Source organism: Oncorhynchus mykiss, chromosome 6 (genome assembly GCF_013265735.2).
Source record: "Oncorhynchus mykiss isolate Arlee chromosome 6, USDA_OmykA_1.1, whole genome shotgun sequence".
In the NCBI taxonomy this organism is placed as follows: domain Eukaryota; kingdom Metazoa; phylum Chordata; class Actinopteri; order Salmoniformes; family Salmonidae; genus Oncorhynchus; species Oncorhynchus mykiss.
This window is the reverse complement of record NC_048570.1, coordinates 21,557,345-21,584,870: the sequence shown is the minus strand read 5'-3', so window position 1 is coordinate 21,584,870 and position 27,526 is coordinate 21,557,345. Positions and strand designations below refer to the sequence as shown.

Sequence of the window (27,526 nt, the reverse complement as noted above, 5' to 3'; positions counted from 1 at the left end):
ATAAGCATCACGAGGACGAGGCCTGTGATAGTAACATGATTTGGCACAGATTTGTACACTATAAGAATTTAAATATACACTGAGTATACCAAACATTAGGAACACCACCCATTTTGCCCTCAAAACAGCCTCAATTCGTCAGGGCATGGGTTCTACAAGCAGTCGAAAGCATTCCACAGGGATGCTGGCCCATGTTGACTCCTGTGCTTCCCACAGTTGTGTCAAGTTGGCTGAATGTCCTTTGGAGGACCATTCTTGATACACATGGGAAACTTGAGCGTGAAAAACCCATCAGTGTTGTAGTTTTTCACACAAACCCGTGCGCCTGGCACCTACTACCATACCTTGTCCAAAGACACTTGAATCTTTTGTCTTACCCATTCACCCTCTGAATGGCACACATACGCAATCAAATGATTAACTCTAACCTCTTCCCTTCCCTTCATCTACACTGATTGAAGTGGATTTAACAAGTGACATCAATAAGGGAACCATAGCTTTCAGCTGGATTCACCTGGTCAGTCTATCTCATGGGAAGATCAGGTGTTCTTAATATTTTGTCTACTCAGTGTATACTGTATAGCAGGGCTTGACATTAACACTTGTCCTCTTGTCTTGGACAACAATATAGATTTCAATTGTCCGAAAGGAAAAGTATAAAAAAATCGAACTAAAATCACAATGTCAAACAATTCCTCCGATCAGAGAGGCTAACATTGGAATAATATTAAAATCTATTTTTCATGTACATAAATAAAGAGCCTACATGTCAAAGTGTAGGTGATATGCATATTGGCTGCAGCCTCATGTCCAAACCGATACCTTACCGTGAAATGCAATTTTAAGAAAATATTTACTAAATACTAACAAACAAAGAAATAACACAATAAAATAATAATAACGAGGCTAAATACGGGGGGTACCAAGTCAATGTGCGAGGGTACAGTTTAGTCAAGGTAATTGAGGTAATATGTACATGTAGGTAGGGGTAAAGTGACTGTGCATAGATAATAAACAGAGTAGCAGCAGCGTAAAAAAAGGGGTAAAATCAAATAGTCCAGGTAGCCATTTTATTAATTGTTCAGCAGACTTATGGCTTGGGGGTAGAAGCTTTAAGGAGCATTTGGACCTCGACTCGGCGCTCCAGTACCGCTTGATGTGCCATAGCAGAGAAAACAGTCTATGACAATTTGTAGGGCCTTCCACTGACACCGCCTGGTATAGAGGTCCTAGATGGCAGAAAGCTTGGCCCCACATTGGGATACAGAGCTGTTGCCATACCAAGCGGTGATGCAACCAGTCAGAATGCTCTCAATGGTGCAGCTGTAGCACTTTTTGGCACCACACTGCCAGGACTCTGACCTCCTCTCTATAGGCTGTCTCATCATTGTGGGTGATCAGGCCTACCACTGTTGTGTAATTGGCAAACTTAATGATGGTGTTGGAGTCGTGCTTGGCCTCGCAGTCATTGGTGAACAGGGATTGCAGGAGGGGACTAAGCATGCACCCCTGAGGGGCCCCTGTGTTGAGGATCAGTGTGGCAGATGTGTTGTTGCCTACCCTTACCACCTGGGGGCGGCCCGTCAAGAAGTCCAGAATCCAGTTGCAGAGGGAGGTGTTTAGTCCCAGGGTCCTTAGCTTAGGGATGAGCTTCGAGGGCACTATGGCGTTGAACACTTAGCTGTAGTCAATGAACAGCATTCTCACATAGGTGTTCCTTTTGTCCAGGTGGGAAAGGGCAGTGTGGAGTACATGTCCAGGTGGGAAAGGGCAGTGTGGAGTACATGTCCAGGTGGGAAAGGGCAGTGTGGAGTACAATTGAGATTGCATCATCTGTGGATCTGTTGGTGCGGTATGCGAATTGGAATGGGTCTACGTTTTCCGGGATGATGCTGTTGTGAGCCATGACCTGCCTTTCAAAGGACTGGTGTTCTCATGCATGCTTCAGTGTTGCTTGCCTCGAAGCGAGCATAGATGGCATTTAGCTCGTCTGGTAGGCTCGCGTCACTGGGCAGCTTATGACTGGATTTCCCTTTGTGATCCATAGTAGTTTGCAAGTCCTGCCACATCCAACGAGCATCCGAGTCGGTGTAGTAGGAATCAATCTAAGTCCTGTATGGACGCTTTCACTGTTTGATAGTTCGTCTGAGGGCATAGCGGGATTTCTCATAAGTGTCTGCATTATTGTCCGCTCCTTGAAAGCGGCAGCTCTAGCCTTTAGGTCAGTGTGGATGTTGCCTGTAATCCATGGCTTCTGGTTCGGGTATATACGTACGGTCACTGTGGGGATGACGTCATTGATGCACTTATTAATGAAGCTGGGGACTGATGTGGTGTACTCCTCAATGCCATTGGAGGAATCACGGAACATATTCCAGTCTGTGCTCGCAAGACAGTCTTGTAGATTAGCATCCATGTCATCTGACCACTTCTGTATTGAGTGAGTCACTGGTACTTCCTGCTTTAGTTTTTGCTTGTAAGCAGGAATCGGGAGGATATAATTATAGTCAAATTTGCCTAATGAATTGCGAGGGAGAGCTTTGTACCTGTCATTAGGAGCGCCGTCCCTGGCCGCTAGGAGCAACGCTTCTGAATAAACATTTTCTTGTTTGCTTATGGCATTATACAGTTATTTTAGTGTGGTCTTAGTGCCAGCATTGGTTTGTGGTGGTAAATAGACAGCTACGAAAAATATAGATGAAAACTCTCTTGGTAGATAGTGTGATCTATAGCTTATCATGACATACACTACCGCAGGGGAGCAAAAACTCAAAAGCTTGTGCGCCAGCTGTTATTGACAAATAAACACAGGCTACCACCTCTCATCTTACTTGAGGTAGCTGTTCTGTCTTGCCGATGCACAGAAAATCCAGTCAACTGTTTATCTATGTTGTAGTTCAGCCACGAACTACTGTCCCGTTGGTAGGATAGTCTCGAACAGAGCTCATCCAGTTTATTCTCAAGTGATTGCATGTTGGCCAATAGGAAAGAGGGTAGAAATGGGTTACCCACTCGCCAACGAATTCTCACAAGGCACCCGGATCCGCGCCTCTGTATCTCAGTCTCCTCTTCATGTGAATGAGGGGGATTGGGGCCTGGTCCGGAAGCAGCAGTAAATCCTTCGCGTCAGACTCATTAAAGAAATAATCTCTGTTCAGATCGAGGTGAGTAATTGCTGTCATGGTATCCAGAAGCTCTTTTCGGTCATAGGAGATGGAAGCAGAAACATTACATACCATAAAAGTTACAAACAATGTGGGAAAAAAACACACAAAATAGCACAATTGGTTAGGAGCCCGTAAAACAGCAGCCATCCCCTCCGGCACCATTTACTTTCCTATGATCTTCTATGTAGAAGAACCCCTTACCTTCTAACCACTCTTGTGTAGCTTGTAAACAAAACATGTTACATGTGCAGGTTCATGAGTCTCAGCTGTTCATAGATAGCTTTTAACAGTTTGTAACTCAAACCATTTGGACTCTACGGAAATGTTTGTATAAAGTCCTTTGGGATCCACCCTTGTCTCACCAACACTGCTCTAGCTCTGTCCCTGTTTATCACACAAACTAATGGTCTGTAGCTCAAACACAAAATGTTTAAAAGGGCTTCGTCCAAAATGTGCCGGCGGTATAGTGGAACTAATTGGGTTAAAGGCTCCCTTACAGCTTCTACCACCAAGCCATAAGACTGCTGAACAGTTAATGAACTGGCTACCCGGACCATTTGCATTGACCCCCTCCCCCCTTTTTTTATGCTGCTGCTACTTGCTGTTTATTATCTATGCACGGTCACTTTAACCCTACATACACATTACCTCAATTACCTTGACTAACCTGTACCCCCGCACATTGACTCGGTATCGGTACCACCTGTATATAGCCTCGTTATTGTAATATTTTCTTAATTCTTATTTTTTCTTAACTGGACTGTTGATTAAGGGCTTGTAACTAGGCATTTCATGGTAAGGTCTACCTGTTGTATTCGACGCATGTGACAAATAAAATGTTTGATTTGTGTTAAAGGGGCAGTGTTGTATTTTGAGGCAGGCTTGAATATGCAAAGAAGCCAATAGACAGCGTGTAGCCTACATTTTGGTCTGATTCTCTATGGTAAAAAATATAGTAATGCATTTTATTTTGTAAAGTGCTTCCTTGCATCATACAATTATGTAAAAATGGTGTTAGACCATTTTTAGGGGGGCAAGTGAAAAATCAGTCCTACTTGTCTGAAGGGAAAGTGGCAAAAAATAGTTCATGTCAAGCTCTGCTGTATAGAAAGATTAAGATCTGATGTAAATATTGATTGATTGACTGTTTGAACTTACCTGACCACTCACTGATCAGACACTCTGCTCAATGTCTTCTTGGCCATCGCTGTTGACAACCTTGCAAACGCACAGGAGCTCACTAAGGTAATGGTACATATTACAGTAGGGCGTCCAGCCTCAGAACGAGAGAGAGAGAGCAAGAGTTCAGCTGATGATCCATCATAAAAGTCAGCTGTCTAATCAAACGACACGTGAATTCATTTCATTGATGCTTGTTGAATTAGACAGGTAATATTCCTATTAGGATATAGAGTGCCTTGCTTTACTAGTTCCTGTCATCTGGTGCTGTTCTGGGATGACTGCTGTTTTTCCTGGTCAATAACTCAAAGCAATGAATCTCCTAACTGGTTGTAGGATTTTCGACCATTAATATTTCACCTATGGGGAAGAGGCTTAAATCTTAGTGGTCACTCCAGAAAGAGTTGATGTCGTTGATTTGTTGGCTTGTGGCAGGGCTTATCATCATGTCTCCATTGATGGCCCTCCTACCCACCCCTGTGTGATCTTCTTTCTTCTGTGTGTGTGTACTTCCCAGGACGAGGAGGAGCAGGAGGTGGCCATCACTAAGAAGATGGCCCTCCAGAAGGTCAAGGAGGTGAAGGAGGTCAGCCCCATTTCGGCAGCTAACATCTCCATCACAGGGTAAGTCATGATATGGCGTTTGATCCAGTTTCCCCCTGCTTACCCCCCCCCCTCCAAGCACACCACACTGTCTTCCCCTCCTGAGAGATGCTCTTTTATATTCTTTTTAGTTTTGTCTACATGAGATGTTGTGTTGTTTGTGGCTCAATATACTGTCTGTAGGCCCAGTTTTCTTGTTGATGGTGTTCTGAGTTTCGATTGATTTAACCCTTCTGTTCCCAATGTCTGGTGTTTTGATTGATCATGTGGTCTCTCTTTGAGGCACTGTAGGGCTCAATGTTGTAAATGTGTGAGAAGCAGTTAGTAAAAGGATTAAGAAGGGTCAGAGATACCTTAATACTCTGGCTCCCACCCCCACATAGGCTACACAGTATGCTGTACACAGGCCAACATGGAGTGGAGAGGGAAATGCCAGCAAGATATTTTCATAAACAATGAGCATAGATTGAGCATGCAATGCTGTGCATTCAGACATATGGTTCTGTGGTGTATACCATTGTTGGACCCCACCACTAATCTATTTTGAGTGACAGGCACTTAACATAAAATGTCAATTGAGCTAGCTAAATAGATAGTCCACATGAGATATTGAGAAAATCAGTCATTATAAGTGGCACTATATCCTTGTACTGCCGTTCACCTATGTATAACATCTGCAATTAGTGTCTTCATAGTAGATGGTAGCAGGATATGTGATTCTGTCATTGTTTTAAATGTTTTGTCCTAAATGTTTCAAGGCACTGTTTTATCTTATTTTAAACATGTGATGTAGCCATCAATTTGAGAACCTTATTAATATTTGTTTTGAGTATTTTTACCTCCATATTTCCTCAAACAAATTATAAATGTAATGTAACTGGACTTGAAACATGGCACCTATAAGTCTCTTGCACAAAGATTTCTGTCTCTGCATTGCGAGATATGACTATATTCACTATTGTCTTGGAGGTTGAACATCTCAAAACTGCTACTATCATTCCTTTGTTTCCTCAGTCTGCTGGTCTCAAACTGAGACTCCCATTGAGTTGACGTCTAATAGGAAAGTACAGGGACAGACAGGTTGATGGATGGAAAGAGGGTGTCCTGTCCTCCTTCTGACCCTGAACTCTCCCCCTCTTTTGTTCTCCCTCCCCAACTTTTGTTTTTTTGCATGTGCAGTTTTGTAAAGCAAAGTCGAGGTGCACTCTCTTGCAGCTCGTCCGTCTGCAGCGTTAATTCACTGTGAGTGTTTACTCTCCGTTACACTTTACCTTTACCTCATCACTCTCCTCCTCCTCCCTAGCCTGGGTCCCATTCACTATGTACAGTAGCCAATTCTTCTATCGTTATCATGCCTTTAATATTGGGCTTGGCTGGAAACGAACACAGAGAAGTTGGCTAAAGCCCACACTGGACCACCAGGCTACCCCCCCCCCCCCTCCCCTCCCCTTCCTCCATCTCCCCCTTGACTCCCAACTGAGCATGGTGTCATACCATTATGAGTTTTCCACTGTGTTGAACTGTTGCAGATGAATGTGGAAGCCTGCCTCAGTAATGGGTGTCATGAGATGGTATGCTCATGCTGTATCTACATACTGTATGTTTGTCATGATGGACCAGTGAATGTATTGAATACTGTACATCTGCACTTGCAGTTGCAGTGACTGAGCTCTCCTCGTGACTCTCCCTCTCTAAAGAATGACTTCCTGCCTATACTGGGTTTACCACTCAGAGGTAGTCTGTTGTGCTGCTGGACTGGGCTGGGCTGGGTTAACAGCAAGCCCCTGCTGTGTAGAGCAGACGTTCTGTAGGGGAGATACTGAAAGCCGTTCTCACTCCCTGTCTTAATGACCCACAGCAAAGCCACTAGAAACTGTCGCTGACGCTCAGTGAGTCAGCAATTCCATCTGAGCAGCTCTGTGATGGCCACCATGTGCCACAGGACCAGATGCCACTGTCAAGCAGCTGGAGAGGCAAAACACACACACACAAACTTGCACACAGGTACACACACACACACACACACACACACACACACACACACACACACACACACACACACATACACACACACAAACATGCACGCAGGTACACACACACACACACACACACACACACAAACACACACACACACACACACACGCGTTTAAGATAAAGTCAAGTACTAAATCTCCTTATCGTAGTGCAATACCAACATCTGGGTCTTTCCCTTGTCTCCTTTAGTTTTAGTTCTCCTCTCAGTGAAGTAAGTTATTTGGATTCTGTGTTATTTGTGTCGCCCCATGTTTCTCCTCTGTCAGTCTTTATAAACTCTTGTTTCTACCTGTGTTTGTTTTCAATGTATCCTAACCTGTTAATGGCAGGGAGCTTACTCTTAGTCTGCCCCTTGTTTGTTTCAATGTGCTCCTTTATGTGTTTTAGGAGTTATGTCTGCTCCCCAGTCCATCACTACTTGAGGTCAACTATCTTATGGTGGCCATGTCAATCTACTTGAATAGCATACATACCTTCCTGGTGATGACCATCATCATCGTGTTTACATTATTGAAGCAGGATGGAACCAAACTCTTGTCCCTCTTCTTTATTTCGCCCTACATAAGCATGTATAATTTCCTCCTTATACAGTAGTATACCGTACACTATACTGTAAATTCACTCAAATAATCCCCTGCCTCCTCTCCATTCACCCCAAGTCAGAGACCTCATAGTTTAGAGCTATACTCTGTTGTCAGGTAAGTAATGGAGGAAAGATTGCAGCCCTGGGGTTGAAAATGACCACTAGGCTAGAACAAGTAGACATGATAGTATACAGTTGAAGTCGGAAGTGTACATACACTTAGGTTTGAGTCATTACAATTCATTTTTTTTCAACCACTCCACACATTTCTTGTTAACAAACTATAGTTTTGGCAAGTCGGTTAGGACATCTACTTTGTGCATGACACAAGTAATTTTTCCAACAATTGTTTACAGACAGATTATTTCACTTATAATTCACTGTATCACAATTCCAGTGGGTCAGAAGTTTACATACACCAAGTTGACTGTGCCTTTAAACAACTTGGAAAATTCCAGAAAATGATTTCATGGCTTTAGAAACTTCATTTGAGTCAATTGGAGGTGTACCTGTGGATGAATTTCAAGGCCTACCTCCAAACTCAGTACGTCTTGGGAAAATCTAAATAAATCAGCCAAGACCTCAGAAAAAAATTGTAGACCTCCACAAGTTTGGTTCATCCTTGAGAGCAATTTCCAAACGCCTGAAGGTACCACGCTCATCTGTACAAACAATGGTACACAAGTATAAACACCATGGGGACCACACAGCCGTCATACCACTCAGGAAGGAGACGCGTTCTGTCTCCTAGAGATGAACGTACTTTGCTTGTGAAAAGTGCAAATCAATCCCAGAACAACAGCAAAGGACCATGTGAAGATGCTGGAGGAAACAGGTACAAAATATCTATATCCACAGTAAAACGAGTCCTATATTGACATAACCTGAAAGGCCGCTCAGCAAGGAAGAAGCCACTGCTCCAAAACCGCCATAAAAAAGTCAGACTACGGTTTGCAGCTGCACATGGGAACAAAGATCATACTTTTTGGAGAAATGTCCTCTGGTCTGATGAAACAAAAATAGAAATGTTTGGCCATAACCGTGAAGAATGGGGTTGGCAGCATCATGTTGTGGGGGTGCTTTGCTGCAGGAGGGACTGGTTCATTTCACAAAATAGATGGCATCATGAAGCAGGAAAATTATGTGCATATATTGAAGCAACATCTCAAGACATCAGTCGTACCATGTTAAAGCTTGGTCGCAAATCATTCTTCCAAATGGACAATGACCCTAAGCATACATCCAAAGTTGCGGCAAAATGGCTTAAGGACAACAAAGTGAAGGTATTGGAGTGGCCATCACAAAGCCCTGACCTCAATCTTATAGAAAATTTGAAGTGCAGAACTGAAAAAGCGTGTGCGAGCATGGAGGCCTACAAATCCTGACTCAGTTACACCAGCTCTGTCAGGAGAAATGGGTCAAACTTCCCCCAACTTATTGTGGGAAGCTTGTGGAAGGCTACCTGAAATGTTTGACCCAAGTTAAACAATTTAAATGCAATGCTACCAAATACTAGTATGTAAACTTCTGACCCACTGGGAATGTGATGAAATAAATAAAAGCTGAAATAAATCTTTCTCTCTACTACTATTCTGACATTTCACATTCTTAAAATAAAGTGGTGATCCTAACTGACCTAAGACAGGGAATTAAAGGATTAAATGTCAGAAATTTGGAAAAACTGAGTTTCAATGTATTTGGCTAAGGTGTATGTAAACTTCCAACTTCAACTGTATATAGTTGTCATGCTGTTGTAGGAAAGTTAATTCTGTTTTATACACAGCAAAATAAGTAATGTATGACGTATTGGAATACATGTGGTAGGAAGACAACTGATTTAGAATACATGTGTTCAACCATTTCAAAATACTCTAAAGACACACAAATGAAGCATGTCAGAGCATGGCCTTGGTCTACCATGCCTGTCCATAAAGGCTTTCTTTTTACCTGTGGTAATGGAGTGGGAACAGACTGTTTTGCTGTGAAGAAACCTCCATTGTACTTGCATGCTGTATATATTTCAGCATGCAGGAGTTTTATGTCTTCTGATATGTGATGTATTCCATAATTCTGTTTTTATCCTTCTCTTCAAATACATCAAATACGTGTAACTCATGCAGTAAAGGAGAGTTTTTCAGTGTACCCTATTAAAGGTGAACTACCCTGTCCCTCTGTTCTGTCTGTCCACCTGCAGTATGGAGCAGCAGAAGTCTCTGAAGATGATGTCAGTGTGGGAGCAGCGCACCACTCAGCTGAGGAGACACAACCTGCGGGCCAGCAGTGAGGCCCTGTACAGCGAGCTGGACCCTGAGGAGAGGCTACGCATGTCCTCCGCCCTGCACATCCGCCCTGACATGAAGACCCACCTGGACCGGCCCCTGGTCGTGGAGCCCCACGATGGCCCCGGCCCCATGGGCTACCTCAAGCCCTGGACCCCTGAGAAGACAGATAACCCTGGGGACCCAGCCGGCCCCCAGCCACGTAGGCGCCACCGGGACAGGGAGAGACCCATCGACAAGGCCAATGAGATTGGAGATTCAGGCAAAGAGGGTAGGCACCATGTCCATCACAGTCGCAGCAAGGACCCCAACGGGACTCGGTGCAAGGAGGGGAAGAGTGAGCGGTCGCACAGCCGAGAAGGTGGCAGGAGGCACCACCACCAGACCTCAGTGGACGAGGGAGGTAGAGAGGGAACTGGGACGGGAGAGAGAGAGCACCGCCACCACCACTCCCACAGACAGGCCAGAGAGGGTAATGGCACTGTCAACAGCGGACGCAAGGATGAGCGCAGGTCACGCCACAAAGATGGCCGCTCGGGAGAGATATGCTCCAGGGGAGAGAACAGGGCCAATGGGGAGAGGAGGAGACAGAAGACCCACAGTTACAGGGGCAAGTCCACACTGGAGGGAGAGGAGCACAGTGAGAGGGAGAGGGGGAAGGGCCACAGGTAAGACTGTCTCAGTCCCTGGCTGTCTCTCTTACATCTCCAGATGACTTCTGCATGACTGTATTGGTTAACTACTGCAAATCTGTATGGCATATCTTTTTGCAATGATGAAAGCATATCCCATAACGTTATTTTAGAGGAACAGATGTATACTTAGTACCAGAGATCAATGAGTTTTGCTCTATGGTCATTTCCTCTGTTTCCCAGGGACAGATATGTGGAATCTGAGGGCGACTCCATGGCCACTAGCACCCAGCAGGACCCTGGAGATCAGAGGTGGGGCACAGAGATACCTGAGGACTCAGACAACCAGAGGAATGTCAGACGGACAGGACGGACGGCCATCCACATCCCCCCTGTCACCATCACCTCCCCGCCTGGGGAGACCACCCTTATCCCCAGTCAGTACCAACAATAACCCTAACACTCATCCCCAGTCAGTACCAACCTTAACCCTAACACTCATCCCCAGTCAGTACCAACCTTAACCCTAACACTCATCCCCAGTCAGTTTCGTAAATCTATTTTCACTCTAGTACTGTTAGTTCAGTGTCCTGTGTTGCTGAGGTGTATCTAAAGCTTTGTATATGTGTCCCAGTGAACAGTATAGACTGTGAGACCATACCTATGAACAAGGAGAAGAAGACCCTGGAGGCGTTGACTCGGACCGGACCCAGACCCATCCTCCCCTACAGCTCCATGTTTGTGTTTGGCCAGACCAACATGTGAGTGGGCCACGTGGCGTGGGCAGCTCTATACTATATGCTACACAACTCATACCATTCAAACCACACGCACTCTGCCGTCCATGAGAACATTGTCACATGGTCCCACTTTTAACTCCTGTTAACATTATAGTGCATATCTTAAAGGCAATTGACTAGTACTTTCCTTTAAATCCACACACTCACTCAAATGTCCATCTTTGTAGATTTCCTGTAAACCTTTGCATAAACCTACGATCAATTAACAGCAAACTGTGATAGCCTGTCTATATGCAGCCAGCCATTGTGTTAGCCTTTTGTTGCAGTGTTGACTATCATTCACTATCATTCATATGTCATCATATCATCACTGTATATTATCAAATCAATTCTCTATGTGTAATTTAATTGCGCAATTTAAACTAATCATGTAACTTTAATTAACTAGGAAGTCGGGGCACCACGGGAATATGTTGTTTATAGAGTTTCAATTTCCCGAATATAACTCTTCTGATATTTTCATGTCTTATCGATTACATTCACGTATTAATGGATTATTACCTCATCAGTCATATTCTGAATGTCTCAAACCCTTGGCTATCTGCTCGAAACCTAGCCTAGATAATGAATCAGCAATATACAAATTGGCTTAATTAGTTATTTACTAACTAACTTAATCAATCACAGAATTACATAAACACACACACAAATAGGTCATACATTGGTTACTGACTTGATAGAAAAGTCCCTAGTGGGCTAAGCCGATATGACGGCTTGGTAGACAATGAAAGGGTGTGGGGACACTCAAGAGCGGGAAACTCAGAGAGGATAACTACACTCATAGCAATTGCTAATACTTTGAACATGAACAACCGCTCATTCGAAAATAAATTGCAATTTACAATTTTTGGCTGTCCCTCTCTGCGATCGCCGGTCCGTCTGCTAGATAGTCAGTCTACAGGAAGCCTCTGGTTTGTCCACCAGAGATCAGAGTCGATCTGAGTTTTAGGTTGTTATAATGGATACTTCAGAGTCCCATTCAGAAATGTTCTTAGATTGGATGCGTTTACCAGACTAAAGTATTTAAACAGCTGCAGCCTGAATAATTGTTCTTTAGTTTGTAGATTTCTTAGCCATTTCAATGTGGGGACCTCGTCCCTGCGTTTTTGACTCTTGTAGAGTTGCCAACCATTTCAACGGGTAGCTACCGCTTCATGTTTTCTGGTCTTGTCCTTTGATAGAGTTGTCCTTCACCCGGCATGTTTTGGTCTCTAGAGTGATAGCCATTCCAACGTGGGGACCTCGTCTCGGGCGTTATCTTGACTCTAGTTTGTATTGCCAACCATTTCAACATGTTTTCCATATTTTCTGGTCTAACGTAAATTTTGTCACGAGTGGTTTTGTACTCTGTGGAAGAAGGGGGCTTTCTATGACGCCAATGTAAATGTATGTACTCACGGGGGCGTAGCCACTGACTAGTTCAACTTTATATGAAAACCCATCCTCTCCTTTAGAAGGCTAACATCACATTTAATCTTTTCACAAATAGTTTCATATGTAATCATATATGTTTCACAACATTTAGATGTAAACCCCATAATTGAGAAGTGGACACAACCAAAGATACAATAATGTGTGTTTCCTGTCCTTCGAGAGGTCACCAAATGACAAAACTCAACGTGATTGTCCCTTAAGTGTCCACGGACCATTTCAACTGCTTGGAATACAGAAATACTGTTCAATTATTCAAACTTTTGAAGTCCTAGTGTGTCTCTGTGTTCCAGAGTTTACATTCCAATCTCAAACACTACAGAGCATAGAGGCAGCGTATTTTACGACCGCCATAAAGTGGCCCCCTCCACCCTCCCTCTGCGAGAGAGAGAGAGGGCGCTGTAGAGCGGACCCACTGCAACCTGATCCTTCAGATCTTCACAGGAGAGTTATGACACTGTCTATATGCAGCCAGCCACTGTGATAGCCTATCTATATGCAGCCAGCCATTACTAGGAACAGTGTTTACATTAGATGATGTCTCGCAGGTTAGCTGTGTATATATTTCTCTCTCTCTCTTTCTCTCCGTCTTTTCCAGGGTGCGGCGTCTGTGTCATTACATTGTGAGCCTGCGGTACTTTGAGATGTGTATCCTGGTAGTGATATCTATGAGTAGCATTGCATTGGCTGCTGAGGACCCTGTCCAGGCCAACGCTCCACGCAACAATGTGAGTCTACACACACACACACACACACACACCACACACAGGCAGACATGCCAGACACACACACGTCCCCTCAATCTGGCAGCCATAGTCCGTACATCTACATGTACACCAGAGGGATGGACAACTTTGATGGGGGTGGGGGCCACAAAAAATCTGAGGTGCAGTCAGAGCGGGCCCTTTTGCTGACAAGTGCTAATTGAGTGACTGTCAGTGACTGACATACCGAGATAAAAACTGCTGATACACAACATTTTGGGGAAATTGATCTGCGGGCTGCCAGTTGCCCATCCCTGGTTTATATCTACACTGTTATGACATCTCTGATGACTCAGTCAGAAAAATAATGACAGGTGTGACAACAAAGTTCTTCCAAATCGATCTGTAAGCAAGGAGAGGACCAGACAGCTGTTCAAATGAGCTGGAGGAATAATTCATTTTGCATGGCCTCTTAGCTGTGTTTTTTAGTTACTAATGCACTCACTGTCCTGTTCAGGTGCTCAAGTATCTGGACTACGTCTTTACGGGAGTTTTCACATTTGAGATGGTGATTAAGGTAAGAGCTTGGGTAGCATGTGATGTTTACTACATGTTAGACTAGGATTGATTTCTTTGTTTTTCACTCAGTTACTTCTATAGTTGTATTGGCCTCATGCCACATCCCATGTTTAATTAAATGCATTACTAAGTGAGAGCCCTTTAATAATAATAATGCATTACTTTTCTATAGCACTTTTCATAGAATCTCAAAGTGCTTCAAGAGCAAAAAAAACAAAGAAGCAATATATCATGACAGGTCAACCAATAGAGGCCAAGTCTTTAACATCCAAAGATGGAGAGGGTCAGTTCTTTGCTTGAGTGAAGGGAGCTGGACAGGGGAAGGTAGATGATGGTGATGGAGTCTGCTGATAATCTTGTAGAGTCCTATAGCCACTGGACTTCTCCTCTTCCACTCTGTGTAGCATCTACTTGGGTGATGTCTCAGCAGCTTTGAGCGCCAGAAAGCTCACCACACAAAGTTCAGAATAGTAGCCAGTTGTCCTCACTATGAGCCCTTGGCCTTAGCACGGCTGTATTCCTCTGTCTCCCATTCCTCTCATGCTTCAGGCGACTCCTCAAATGATGTTCTCAAAAGATCTGGAATTGGCAGCCAGGTGAAACAGATGTCCAGATGCATTTTTTTTAGCTAGTGTTGTGACTTTACTTTCATTAATCTAATGGCTGTTATTTATTTAATCCATTAACTATGTTGAATTGTAACTCAATTAAATGAATGATGTAACAATTAACTCATTAGGATTTAGGGCACCACAGAATAAGTTGTTTAACGAGTTACCATCTCCCGAATTAAACTCGAGAAGATAGATAAGTTACAGTATATATTGATAAGTAACTTATTAATCATTACCTCATATCAGTCTCATTCTGAACAGTTGTAACCTTATTGGATCTGCACAAATTGGTTGAATTATTTATTTACTAGCTAACTAAATAATAACACAGAATACACATACACACTTACATGAGACAAAGGTCCCTAGGCGACTGACAAGATATGCCGGCTTATTACACAGAGATGGAGAAGGGGGTGGGGAAAGTAGAGAGCGAGAGAAAAAGGGACATTTATTGTGGATACATTCTAGGACTGTCTTCACATTAATCATATACCTTGCACACAAACCGCCGCCTGTTTGGAAAAAATTAATGATGAATCAATGTACGAGTTGAATGCCATTCGTTCATCGCTTACCTCGGTCGGAACCAAGCCCTCTCGGAAAGTTGTTTTGGTGAGCCTTTCCTGTGGGCCACTTGTACATGCTCTGATTGTCCACTAGAGAACACAATGTCCTTCTTCTTAGTTGTCTGTTCTCCAATGGGCTGTTTCCAAAGAACAGCTACTTAGCCATACAAATTGATTGTCTGAGAGGGGAGTTTTCTTCTCCTCTTCCTCGGGTAGATAGTCAAAGTTCCAAACCACTTTACACGCACAGTTGCAGACTGGCGATGTCCTTGTCTTGTAAGTACATTTTTGTATTGAGAGTTTGAGTTTCTTACGATTTCAACGTGTATACAAAAGTCTCACGTCTTTCTGGTCTGACATGTTAATTCTTAGCCAGTCCTCAGCACTCTGGTCGAAAAGGGTTTTTCTGACCTCACTTGGGGCATGGCTACTTAATGTGCAAAGGACATCAAAAACCATTATCTCATTAGAAAACCAAAATCACATTCTTATCTTAACAAAAATAGTTTAATCATTCTTCATATTCTATTCACATCAGGTTGGATGAAAATGTGACAGCTAAAGGGGGTTTCCTTCAGATACAGTATTTGGTTCACACAATATGACATTAGTTTTTTACATCTGACCATTTCCCACATTCGGATGTTAGAAATATTTTTCCAAAGTGAATTTTTTGGACATTAAAGCTTTGGGCTGGCGGACAAAGACATTATTTTGGTTGATACTAATTAGCCAAGAGAGTCCTCTGCTGCATACAATTTATGACCGGGCGTGAGGTGTCACAAAACCCCCACATCAATCTCTCCTCCCCTCTGCGGGTGAGAGGGGTCTGATAGAAGTTGATTAATTGAAAACCTGATCTTTGGACCCTCACAGGAGAGTCATGACACTAGCTAGCCAAGCCAAAAAGTGTTAACCAGTCAGTCTACTTGCAAATCCATGGCTCAAAAACTCCAGATATAAGCAATAAAAATGTGATGTTATCAACAAATTATAATAAAAAATATATATATATATTTGAAACACCAAAAAATAAATGAAATATGTGCAAATTTAAAGGAGATCTGTGCTTAGGCTGCTATTAGGGCACCATGTCAACTGGTTGATGAAAAGGGCAGTGCAGTTAAAAACATGATTTTCTCATTTGTTCAATTGTATTTCCACTCAAGGAGGTCGAAATAACACTCTGAAATTGTGAAAATGATGGGAATGCCCATTCTTTTTTTTATGCCTGGAATTTCATCCTCTTCAGGTGGGACGGAACTTTTAGCCCACATCACGATGTCAAAATGTGATCTGATTATAATAGACCAATGACTGTTCATCTGGGCAAGGGAGTGGGTTCTAGACTATCCTATGAGCCAGTCAGAGCTGTGTATGTAAATATCTTCAAATGTGTTTCCTGAAGCCCACATGATCAGACTGAGCATTTCAACGGACAAAGAGGTTCAGGGAAATATATGATAAAATATCTATTTTGGAGTTATTTTCATTCAAATAAACACACACAGTGATGTATTAGACATACAGTTATGATTTAAAAAGAAAATGACAAAGACTGCATGGGAGCTTTAATTTAATACATTTGGTGTAGGACTATGGAAGGTTCTGCCACACTCAGTGTACTGTAGCATCTAACCCTGCTCTCTGATTGGTCCAGATGGTTGACCTGGGCCTTCTGCTCCATCCTGGTTCTTACTTCAGAGATCTCTGGAACATTCTGGACTTCATTGTGGTCAGTGGAGCACTGGTGGCATTTGCATTTTCGTAAGTTTAATATTTTCTTACTAACATTCATAATCCCCCCCCATTTTAAAAAAAATAAGAAGAATTGCACACGTCAAATTTGACCAAAGAACTGATTCATTGCACTTTCCCAGACACTGGTTGTAAAATATGTAGACATGCTGTGCATGCATTTTTACATACACTATAATTAGTCTGTAATTTCCCATCAGAGAAATTCCTTATCATGAAATTCCTTGCATCAGTACAATACTGTAGAATATGTACTCCTGAATAATGATGTCTGTTACCTCTTACTGCTGCAATATTGTATTCATTATTGGCTCAGTTTTTGGTCCAACTGTTTTTGTTATGAGAATAGGGCCATTCAGTTGAAACACTTTGTGTACTCCTGTATGCTTGCTAATGTTGCTGCTGCCTGGGGTATTGACTGCACTTACCATTAGTTCCATAAAAACACAATTGGAGAATAGGAATACCTAATGTCCTAGTCGTTTATATGCTGATAGAGCAACCGGTTGGTGTGTTTTGCAGTAGTAGGGGTTGTAATTGCGGTAAATTCACCTCCACAAAATGCCATATTTCATGGTGTGTGTGTGTTTTGTGTGCTATTGACTCAAAGTTACTCTTCTGTTTCCTTGTGGCTTGGATCTCTTGAAGGAGCTTCATGGGGTAATGTTTTCACTCTCTTTCTCTCTCTCCCTCTCACACTCGCTCTCTCTCATCTTGCCTGTCTCTGTGTGTGAGAGGTAGCAGGGTCTATGCTCAATCATTGGGACGCAATCATCTCTCTTTCTCTGCTGTTCATCTTTTCATAATCCACTTGTCTTCTCTCACATTCATCTGCTTGACCATAGATCATCTGTGGTGTCCATGTTCCTCTCTGCTACAGGGGGCATGTCACCTCAGTGTTCATTCTCCTTGTCTCCTATCATGACTACATATTCACTTGGACTGCACTAGACAAATACATCTGTTGCTGTGATGAGAATGATCATTCTACTCTATAACAGCTCATGCTTTCATTACAAAACACACATAGTTAAGCAGTGACTACTAATACAAGGTAGTAAGAAAGAAAGCCATTTTCTCTGCATGGAACTTTACAGTGTCTTCAAAACTGGTGTCATCAAGGTATCTACATTGGTGACTGCTTACTGTGACCAGACAGTTCCAGCCTCCATTCCCACTCGTGTGTTTGTTTACAACACCCTCCCCTAGCCACTCTGACAGACAGCCGGCCATGTTGATGGATGGACATTATTCTCCCTGCATGTCTCGGAACTCATTCTCCATGTGATCCACTGCCTCATTGTGAGTGAACCGTACCGCCACGGCCATGTGTCACCCACTACTGTACACTGTCAGGGGACTCTAACTGCCTGGCTCAGTGATCTGCAGCTGTCGTTGTGTTGGATGCACCTCTTGACATCCATCCTGCTGCGACAAACTGTGGAGCTAGCTGCCTCGAACGCCGCTCAGGAGATGTTGCAGGATGTGTTTTAGGGGAAGTTGCTTCCTTAAATCTCTCAACAACATGGCGTTGTTCTGTCTTCCTTCAGACATTCCTCATCTGTCAGGTGCCCTCTGTCCATTAGATACTGTATGCCTGATCGTACAGAAGAAACCAACTGTTATTTGTGCAACCCAAACAAGTGGCAGGAGTGTCTTCTTGGCAAATACAACTTGATTTGTGTCTGTTTTATGAACATTGCCTTCAACAACGAATGCCATTATTCAACCCAATTATCCTTGATGAAGTGTCATTATGGCCTAAAATGCTATGTTGCATAGGGCCTTTTCTAGTTCGATCAGATCCTCTCACTTCCACAACAGCATTCAACTGTCTGTTGCTGATAAATGAGTACTACAGCAAACTAGAAACATCTGTTTGATATATTATAGGCCCATCTCCATTCATAATATTGTATTGTTTAGATTGTACCTGTTTATGCAAACATATTCATATTTTCTTTGTGTTGGAAGTCGCCATAATTGTGCTCTGTACTTTGTGTTTTTTCACTGTTTTCCCCATCAGACCGCCACAAGGTGTGCCCAGGTGGGGACCCCCCTCTCCCCTCTACCCCTCTTTCTTCTGCTTAGACCAGGATCACGTCTCTAAACCTGTATGAGTAAAGGGTTTCCTTTACAGACGAGGAGCCTTTGCCATCTCACTCTGATAGCTTTCAATATAAACCTCTCTCTCCAATCTGACTGTAACTGGAGACTCAAGTAAAACGTGTTCATAATTGATGCTTGGCCTAAATTCCAGCATCAACACTGGCTATACTTGCAATTATAATCATTATGTAGACTCTTAGTATTTATTTTCACTCTTTTATGCCCAAGTCAAACATTCTCAGCTAATGTAAACACACATTCATGCTTATTCTGTTAACTCTTTTCTCTAGGTGACCCACCAAAGCAGAGCCCTATCAGTGCACACATTAAAACATAGTACAGTCTGGTTTCACAGGGACAGAGGGAGAATCTAAGACTACCATTAGAGTAGTGGTAAAAATAGCTGGTGCTGAGACAGAACATGATGGTTATTTTGGCTGACAGTTTTGGTTCTCCTTCCAGGGAGATGAAGTATGCTACAGACCAGCCACCTGTACCTGATAATGATGTCTTCATTAAATATTTAGCCAGCTTCTCTCATAGCTGCCACCATCCAGACCCTGCAGAAAACTCCAAACGCTCCCAATGAACCTCCCAAGTCACACGTGTTTTTCTACAAACTGATCAGACGTTCTTTGAAAGCTATCAGAATGTCATGTGTGGTTTGTCATGTGTGGGTGTTGTGTGATCTCAAACCACAGGCTCTATTTACTGTGAAAGCATGCTGGACTAATGTGCATCAGAGCATGAACGTTGCATGCTGCTGTGGTAGAGTAGAGCTATAACAGAGTCTCTGGGAGGGAGGAACCACACCATCATATTACATGACCATGCTATGTTGGGAATACGAGAGTTACAGGATGGCTTTTATTCCCAGTTGAATGGAAAGTGGTGTGTGTGTGTGTGTGTGTGTGTGTGTGTGTGTGTGTGTGTGTGTGTGTGTGTGTGTGTGTGTGTGTGTGTGTGTGCGTGTGCGTGTGCGTGTGCGTGTGTGCGTGCGTGCGTGCGCGATTCCAGCTGCCGGCAGACAGAGAGGAGGCAGGGTAGGAAAGGGGAAGATGTGGTGTGTTGGCAAATTTGTTGCTTTCCTCCTCCTGGACTGTATTGTTGGTGCATGTTAGTCATTAGAGGACGAAGTGTTTTTACAAGTCTCTCTTTATCAGTTGGTGAGAAACACGGGTTACGGCCAGTGACTGCTGTGTAGGATTGACTTTAACAACAGATGAATTCACGTGGTATTTAAGAGTAATCTCTCCAAATTTAGAAAGACAGAGATGAGATGAAGTGACATGGGTGTGGAACATTTTACCCTGTGTTATGATATAGAAGTTGACATTTATTGATGTGAAGTATCACATACTGATAATGTCTGGTTATTTATGTGTTGTTGACTGTTTATTGGGGTCATTGAAATCCCTCATTGTTTCACAAATGGGATGCTTTCCCTTAAATCATTGTCATTTTGTGTACTGTACAACACATTGGGACATGATTTTGCACCATGATTTTAGATAACATGCAATATGTTCTATCACTTCATTGTATTTCGTTTGGAGATGCCTGCATTGTGAGGCATTTATATTGCTATTCCCACAGCTCCCCAAGGTGCTGATTCAGCAAGAGCTTTTCTGAGTCTGTAGGGAACATTAATGTACACGGAGTGTTAATGGGATTCTGCTCAGAATTCTTGACGTCGGTTCAGAAGATTTTCTGTTCTTCCACCCACTGTGTCTGAGAAAGTCTATTAAATCACTTGCTCCTGTATTTCCCCATCAGTCTTAATACTCTACACACTCATGTACATCCTTTTCTCTTTTCCCTCAGTCGCCCGTCTGTCTCACCATCCCAGCTTAACGACTTAGCGAGATGTGTGTATAAAACAGCATTGTTTCCTTTAAAAATAAACATCACTGTTTCTTTTGTATCACTGGTTAGCGGTTATTCTGCAGAAATCTGATGCACAGTCTATAGTTGGTATTTACTTGATTTATTGTCTGGTATTATTTGCATGGAGAAATATGTGTTGAGATATAATCTTCGGAGAAGGTGTATTTATCGGCATGCAATAAATCCAGAAAGTGTCTAATTTTCTCATGTAATCCAGGATTACATGCCCCGCCTATCTGAATGATTTGGAGAGGCATGATCCTATGTGAGATTACTAATCCATTCTCAGCTGGGGTTGGGTGCTTGGTTGTCACAGACAATTTACCATCCTAAGGGCATCTATAGCTTTGACAAACATGTTTATACCTATGTATTATGCCTTGTATCTTTCGACCCCAAATCATTCTGAATGTCTTGTATAGAATACAATGTATTTAAAGTAGTGGGAGATGGGAGGATAGTACCATCCGTTCTCCTACTAAATATTTCCTGTCACGTTTGGTCAAGACCTCTAGAGAGCATTCTTCAAACACTTTGTTTATTAGTCGAAACCTTACAATTCATGAAACATTTAAAACCAACAGTGATTTATCAACAAGCTACTGGTTTCTGTCACAAGTGGTTTGCCTCTTTTGTAATGCAATTGTTGTTTGAGCAGTTTCTGTACACAACTATCTTCTCACAGGGTTTAGCAGTTGAGTGATGACCTTACAGGTTTGTTGTCTAACTTAGTGTTTTTCTTGTGCAGAGGGTCCAAAGGAAAGGACATCAGCACCATCAAGTCCCTCAGAGTTCTGCGAGTCTTACGGCCCCTCAAGACCATCAAGCGCCTGCCAAAGCTGAAGGTACAGTATGGACTTACACTGCTCTACCGTCACACGTATTCACTGCTGTTGTCAGAACATAATCATCAGTGTGTACAGTATCTAATCCAACCCCATGTTTCTGTGTGTGTGTGTGTGTTTGTGTGTGTGTGTGTCCTCTCTCAGGCTGTGTTTGACTGTGTGGTCAACTCCCTGAAGAACGTCTTCAACATTCTCATTGTCTACATGCTCTTCATGTTCATCTTCGCTGTCATCGCTGTGCAACTGTTCAAGGGGAAGTTCTTCTACTGCTCCGATGAGTCCAAGGCACTGGAGAAGGACTGCAGGTAGTTCTACATCATTATGAAATGAAACAGGAGAAGGCATACAGTATGAACATCGTTGGCACCAAGGCACTGGGCCCAACAGTCTGATAGAATAAACCATGTAATAACGGTAACAGCTCAGGGGAGGGCTCCCCCTCCAAGGCAGCTGTGGTGGTACAGCCCTGCCTGGCTCTGGCTTGCAGCTTTGAATGCCGCTATGCCAGTGTACAATTACTGTATCTTCCCCAATAGAGAGAAGCACAGCCCAGTGCTGCTTTGAAAATGATTGCAGTAATTATGTGTTTTTGTTTGAGGATCCTATTGATTTTTCACAGGGACATGGTGTTTTGTCAGTCTATAATCAAAATAGTATCTGAGTATTTATATTTTTGTATGTGTTCATGTGTGCAGTAAGTTGTTCTCCCTCTCCCCTCCCCCTGTTTCTCTCTCTCTCTCTCCCCTAAACAGAGGTAATTTCCTGGACTACGATAAGGATGAGGTGGCCGCCCAGCCTCGGGTGTGGAAGAAGTATGAGTTCCACTATGACAACGTGCTGTGGGCCTTCCTCACTCTCTTCACTGTGTCCACCGGAGAGGGCTGGCCCGAGTAAGTCCACTTTCCAGGTTCCTTTGGAGTTGCTCTGTAAAGTTGAGGTCTCTGGTGGACTGGTTGCTCTCAGACAGACCGGTAGTAGAATGGGTGAACGGGCCTGGGGATATGTTCTGAGAATGTGCTGTAGCTCTCAGGCAGATACACAGACAGACAGACTGACCGACAGACTGACATTAGAACAGTAGACTGTGAATAAGCCTGCCCTGGGGATATGTTCTGAGAATGTGCTGTGCTAGTCTCTGTAATTGTCTCAAGTAACTCATCTATATAAGAAAATAATTAGAACTGCATGCAAAATATTTACCATGAAAGATTCTTAAGCAAACAACCCAATCATTAATTGGGAGTCAGATTAACTACTGTTCTGTGGTTGAGGAAATGCATCCGCAAGTGAGATTAGGAGGCTGCAGACTGCCCAGAATAAAGCAGCAAGGATGGTTCTAAGGTAGAAATATGATTATTCTGTTGTAGTCATGCACAATGCTCTTGGGTGGTCATCAATCAACAAGATTATTGGAAAAAAAACATGCTTATTTGATTTCATAATGTACATCATTTAAATGGCCAAACTCCATTCACAACAGGATTCATTTGGTAAGAGACACATTCAGGCAATACTAGGACTAGATTGTCCACCACCTACAGTATGTCTGATCCTGGCAGAGAAGAGAAACAGGCAAAATAACATTTAGATTCAGAGCATCAAAGAAAATGAATCATTTATCTGAGCAAACCAGAAACCTATCAAAATCTAAATTCAAACAATCCCATAGAGCCACTTACATATAATACATTGGAAGATTGTGCATGACTACGGTAGATGAAGGAACCAATCTATATTTTCAGTGTCACAGTATTTATCTGGTCAATATGTCAGTTTGTAACCGTGTGTTATATGTGAAAATATGATTGTATTATAAATTGTATTTTAATGTTTAAGGACTTAGTCCGAATGAGGACAAAATGAGATTTAAATAAAATCAAGCAAAGTGTGCCAGCTTGTCGGGTCAGCACACCAGAGTGCCTTCTCTGCAATTTCCAGCCTGTCCATAATTCTGCTTCTTATTCCAACTCCTCTGTCCTCCTCAATGAAATCATTGACTTAGCTATGTTATTAAACAATCCAGTGATTTATGATATGTTAAAATGAAGTCCATTAAATAAGACTCAGTCCTCATGACCTGGAGGACTAGGGGGTTAGTGGCCAGTCTCTCTCTCACTCAGCTGGACTTTTACTGTAAGGACCATCTTAACACGGCAGATGAAAATGAACCTTTGTATCAGCAACGTTGAACATTAATCACATGCCTATTACATTTTAACAAAGGATTTTAATTGCCTATGTCCCTAATTTTAGATATTGAACTTTAAATAGTTGAATCGTTTCCAGTTAGGTTTTAGTCATATTGTAGTTACTGTAGGAAACTTGGTAGCAGTTTAACCAAAGCTGACTGTTGTTGTGAGTGTTTCCATATATTGACAGCATGGTTCCTGTGTTCCTCTCCAGTGTTCTGAAGCACTCTGTGGACGCTACCTTTGAGGACCAGGGTCCCAGTCCAGGCTACCGTATAGAGATCTCCATCTTCTACGTGGTCTACTTCGTGGTCTTTCCCTTCTTCTTCGTCAACATCTTTGTGGCCTTGATCATCATTACCTTCCAGGAGCAAGGGGACAAGGCCATGTCAGAGTGCAGCCTGGAGAAAAACGAGGTACAGCACGGGCGATAACTCACTTTGAAGCAAAGCAATAACAATTCGTATTTCTTCCAAGTATACTTTCTTCATTTGTGACGTGTTGGTCATCAGTGCCCTGTGCAGTGCAAAGCTCACGATGCTCTGTAGATGTTACCACCCTTATATAATGCTGAGTACTCAGTGCAGGTACCATCTTTCTCTCACTGCTGCTGCTGTTTTTTATGCTGGGTTCAGTTGTGCGTGTTGAGTCGGTGAGGCTGCAGTGGATCCTGCAGTAGCAACCGATGCAGTACAGCCTACTTGGTGAGCTCCAGTGTGACAGGTCCACGATTCATTCTGGAGCCCCATCTGTGGTTCCACAGGTGGACACCAACCCAGCGAGTCATCCCCTATCCCCCTTCCCCATGTCTACCAGGACCCCATTAGGCAACCACAGATACAATATCTCCCTCTGTCCCTATTCTGAACTAACACAACAGATACGTCTCCCTGTGTCTGTTTGTTTGCTAACCTAACCTGACTCGGCTAACTGGGGCCATAGTACAGCCAGGAGGAACTACCCAGGAGGAACTACCCATTTATCCATCCTCTGGATTCAGACATCTCCTCTGCACATGGCTCTGATAGAATCAGGACTCTCTGCTTGCTGTCTCATAAGATATGAGTTGTTTTCTTCACAGTATTTCCTTTGATGTTGATGATACAGATTCAGTGGTCCTGATGAAGGTAATGGTTGAAAGAGTGATGAATTGATAACTGGTGATTGGTGCTGATGGTCATGATGATGAGGAAATGGATGGTGAATTTGAAAGGGAACATTGGACGCATGTCATTTCTGTCTCGTTCTTTTCAGAGGGCCTGCATTGACTTTGCCATCAACGCCAAGCCACTGACGCGTTACATGCCAGAGAACGTGCAGTCCTTCCAGTACCGGATGTGGAAGTTTGTGGTGTCACCCCCGTTTGAGTACGCCATTATGATCATGATCGCCCTGAACACCGTGGTGCTCATGATGAAGGTTGGTACAGTCCATCGCAGTCACAAAAAAATACAGTAGGATATAACTATGGCCTGGAGATTTTCCTTGTCTGATCGAGTGGTCAGGAAAAACTCCTATTCACACAGTGTTGATGTTTTAGGAGGTATATTAGCTATCTGCTTATTAAGTTTCTCGTTCTCTCCCTCTCTCTCTTTCACACACACTCTCTCTCTCTCTCTCGCTCTCTCTCTCACACTCTTTCTCACTCTCACTCTATCTCATTCCCTCACCCACCCTGCACCAGTTCCATGGAGCTCCAGACTTCTACGAGGCCATGTTGAAGCACTTCAACATCGTCTTCACTGCCCTCTTCTCTCTGGAGTGTATTCTGAAGATCATCGCCTTCGGACCACTGGTGGGTTTACTGTCCTCCTTCCTCTTTATCTGCATGCTATCAATATGGCAAACGTTATCAATGATTTGAAGGTGCACTGCATGCCTTGAGTTTGTGAGTGATATTCAATCCCTTCTCGTTCCAGAACTACCTGAAGGATGCCTGGAACGTGTTTGACTTTGTGACCGTGCTGGGAAGTATAACTGACATTGTGGTCACAGAAATCAATGTAAGCTAAGAAATCAGCAGAGCACACAATGTGCTTCTTCCACCTTCCTCTATATACATTACAATACATGGTAGTCCTTTCCTACAGTCAAATGACCAAATCGCCCTCTTGTGGCCTCATGGGTGGAATGTTATTAATATTTTTCATAATTTCATAAATAATAAACATTTATTTTTCAAACACCGAAAATCTGGTGTTTCTTTGTCAAACGGTTTTGTTACATTTTTGTCGTCTGTGGTGTATATAAAGTATTATATTAGGATGCAAACCAAAATTAGATACATTTCAACTCTATATCTGCCATAGTGTCTTATTTTTAAGCTCGTAACCATTTGTGTGAGGTTGTATACTTTTGTTTCGAAGTAGATTTGTTTAAGACGAGCAAGAAACACTCTGTGTGGCCCTGTTTATCCCACTGCAGTAAAAGGTTAATAAGGCAAAGTATTGGTAGTTTAGTGACATGCAGAGACATAAGGCTGTATAGACAGTTTGTGTAAACAGAGTCGGCTTGACCTGTACACACTCTCAACCCTGATGTGCTGAATAGCCGTCTCAGCAAAGATGGCTTAGCTCGGGCCCAGAGGGGGAGAGAAGGAGAGAAAGAGTTTGTGAACAGAGCTACATGTTAACGTTATTGATTCTTCACTGATGCCTGATATGGGCTCTGAGTGAGAACGTGAGGCAGTTCAGCTGAGTGCAACAGGGAATGGGATTTGTGTGTATCATTATCATCTCCTAGTCATATTATGAGCAAATCTATGTGAATCCTTCAACATGTTTCTGTCAGTCCCTGTAGTACTTTTTAATGTTCTCCTACTGTAGTGATACAATATCTTTATCTGTCCAGTATCCTACAGTATCTGTATCATTGTCCAATGCTCTGACTGATTTAAGTGTGTGTTTTGAGCTTACAGGCTTTGTCATTACTGTTTCTATTTTTCTCTTTTCCTTGTTTCTCTCTCTCTGTCTTTCTTTCTCTCCCTCTCCCTGTCGCCCTTTCTGCATTGTCCTCTTGTTGAATGTCTTCACTGATGTGCCCACCATCTGCTACGGCTAAACAACTGCTCTTATAGACAACGGTGAGTGCAGTGGTGTAAAAATACTTTCAAATACTACAGAAGGAGTTTTTTGGGGTATCTGTACTTTACTATTTATATTTTTGAACACTTTTACTACATTCCTAAAGAAAATGATGTACTTTTTACTCTATACATTTATCCTGACACCCAAAAGTACTCGTTACATTTTGAATGCTTAGCAGGACAGGAAAATTCGACAAATTCATGCACTTATTAAGAGAACATCCCTGGTCATCGCTACTGCCTCTGATCTGGTGGACTCACTAAACACTTATGCATCGTTTATAAATTATGTCTGAGTGTTGGAGTGTTCCCCTGGCTATCCGTAAATTAAAAAAACTAGACAATGTGGCCATCTGGTTTGCTTAATATAGGGACAATATTATACTATTACTTTCAATACTTAAGTATATTTTAGTAATTACATTTACTTTTGATACTTAAGTATATTTCAAACCAAATACTTTTAGACTTTTACTCAA

At 42.8% G+C, this 27,526-nt stretch overlaps 1 protein-coding gene across 1 annotated transcript in view; it reads left to right on the top strand.

Moving 5' to 3' along the window:
* cacna1ba (calcium channel, voltage-dependent, N type, alpha 1B subunit, a) overlaps window positions 1-27,526 on the top strand; it is a 189,838-nt gene that overhangs the window by 104,271 nt on the left and 58,041 nt on the right. Inside the window, exons 17-33 of the mRNA XM_036979605.1 lie at window positions 4,345-4,412; window positions 4,864-4,970; window positions 6,129-6,191; window positions 9,761-10,513; window positions 10,721-10,914; window positions 11,112-11,238; window positions 13,307-13,436; window positions 13,930-13,989; window positions 16,835-16,941; window positions 21,677-21,773; window positions 21,918-22,078; window positions 22,526-22,663; window positions 24,177-24,378; window positions 25,217-25,381; window positions 25,647-25,757; window positions 25,882-25,965; window positions 27,039-27,044. Of these exons, the coding sequence (XP_036835500.1) occupies window positions 4,345-4,412; window positions 4,864-4,970; window positions 6,129-6,191; window positions 9,761-10,513; window positions 10,721-10,914; window positions 11,112-11,238; window positions 13,307-13,436; window positions 13,930-13,989; window positions 16,835-16,941; window positions 21,677-21,773; window positions 21,918-22,078; window positions 22,526-22,663; window positions 24,177-24,378; window positions 25,217-25,381; window positions 25,647-25,757; window positions 25,882-25,965; window positions 27,039-27,044 (2,573 nt within the window). The remainder of the gene's footprint in view (window positions 1-4,344; window positions 4,413-4,863; window positions 4,971-6,128; window positions 6,192-9,760; window positions 10,514-10,720; window positions 10,915-11,111; window positions 11,239-13,306; window positions 13,437-13,929; window positions 13,990-16,834; window positions 16,942-21,676; window positions 21,774-21,917; window positions 22,079-22,525; window positions 22,664-24,176; window positions 24,379-25,216; window positions 25,382-25,646; window positions 25,758-25,881; window positions 25,966-27,038; window positions 27,045-27,526) is intronic.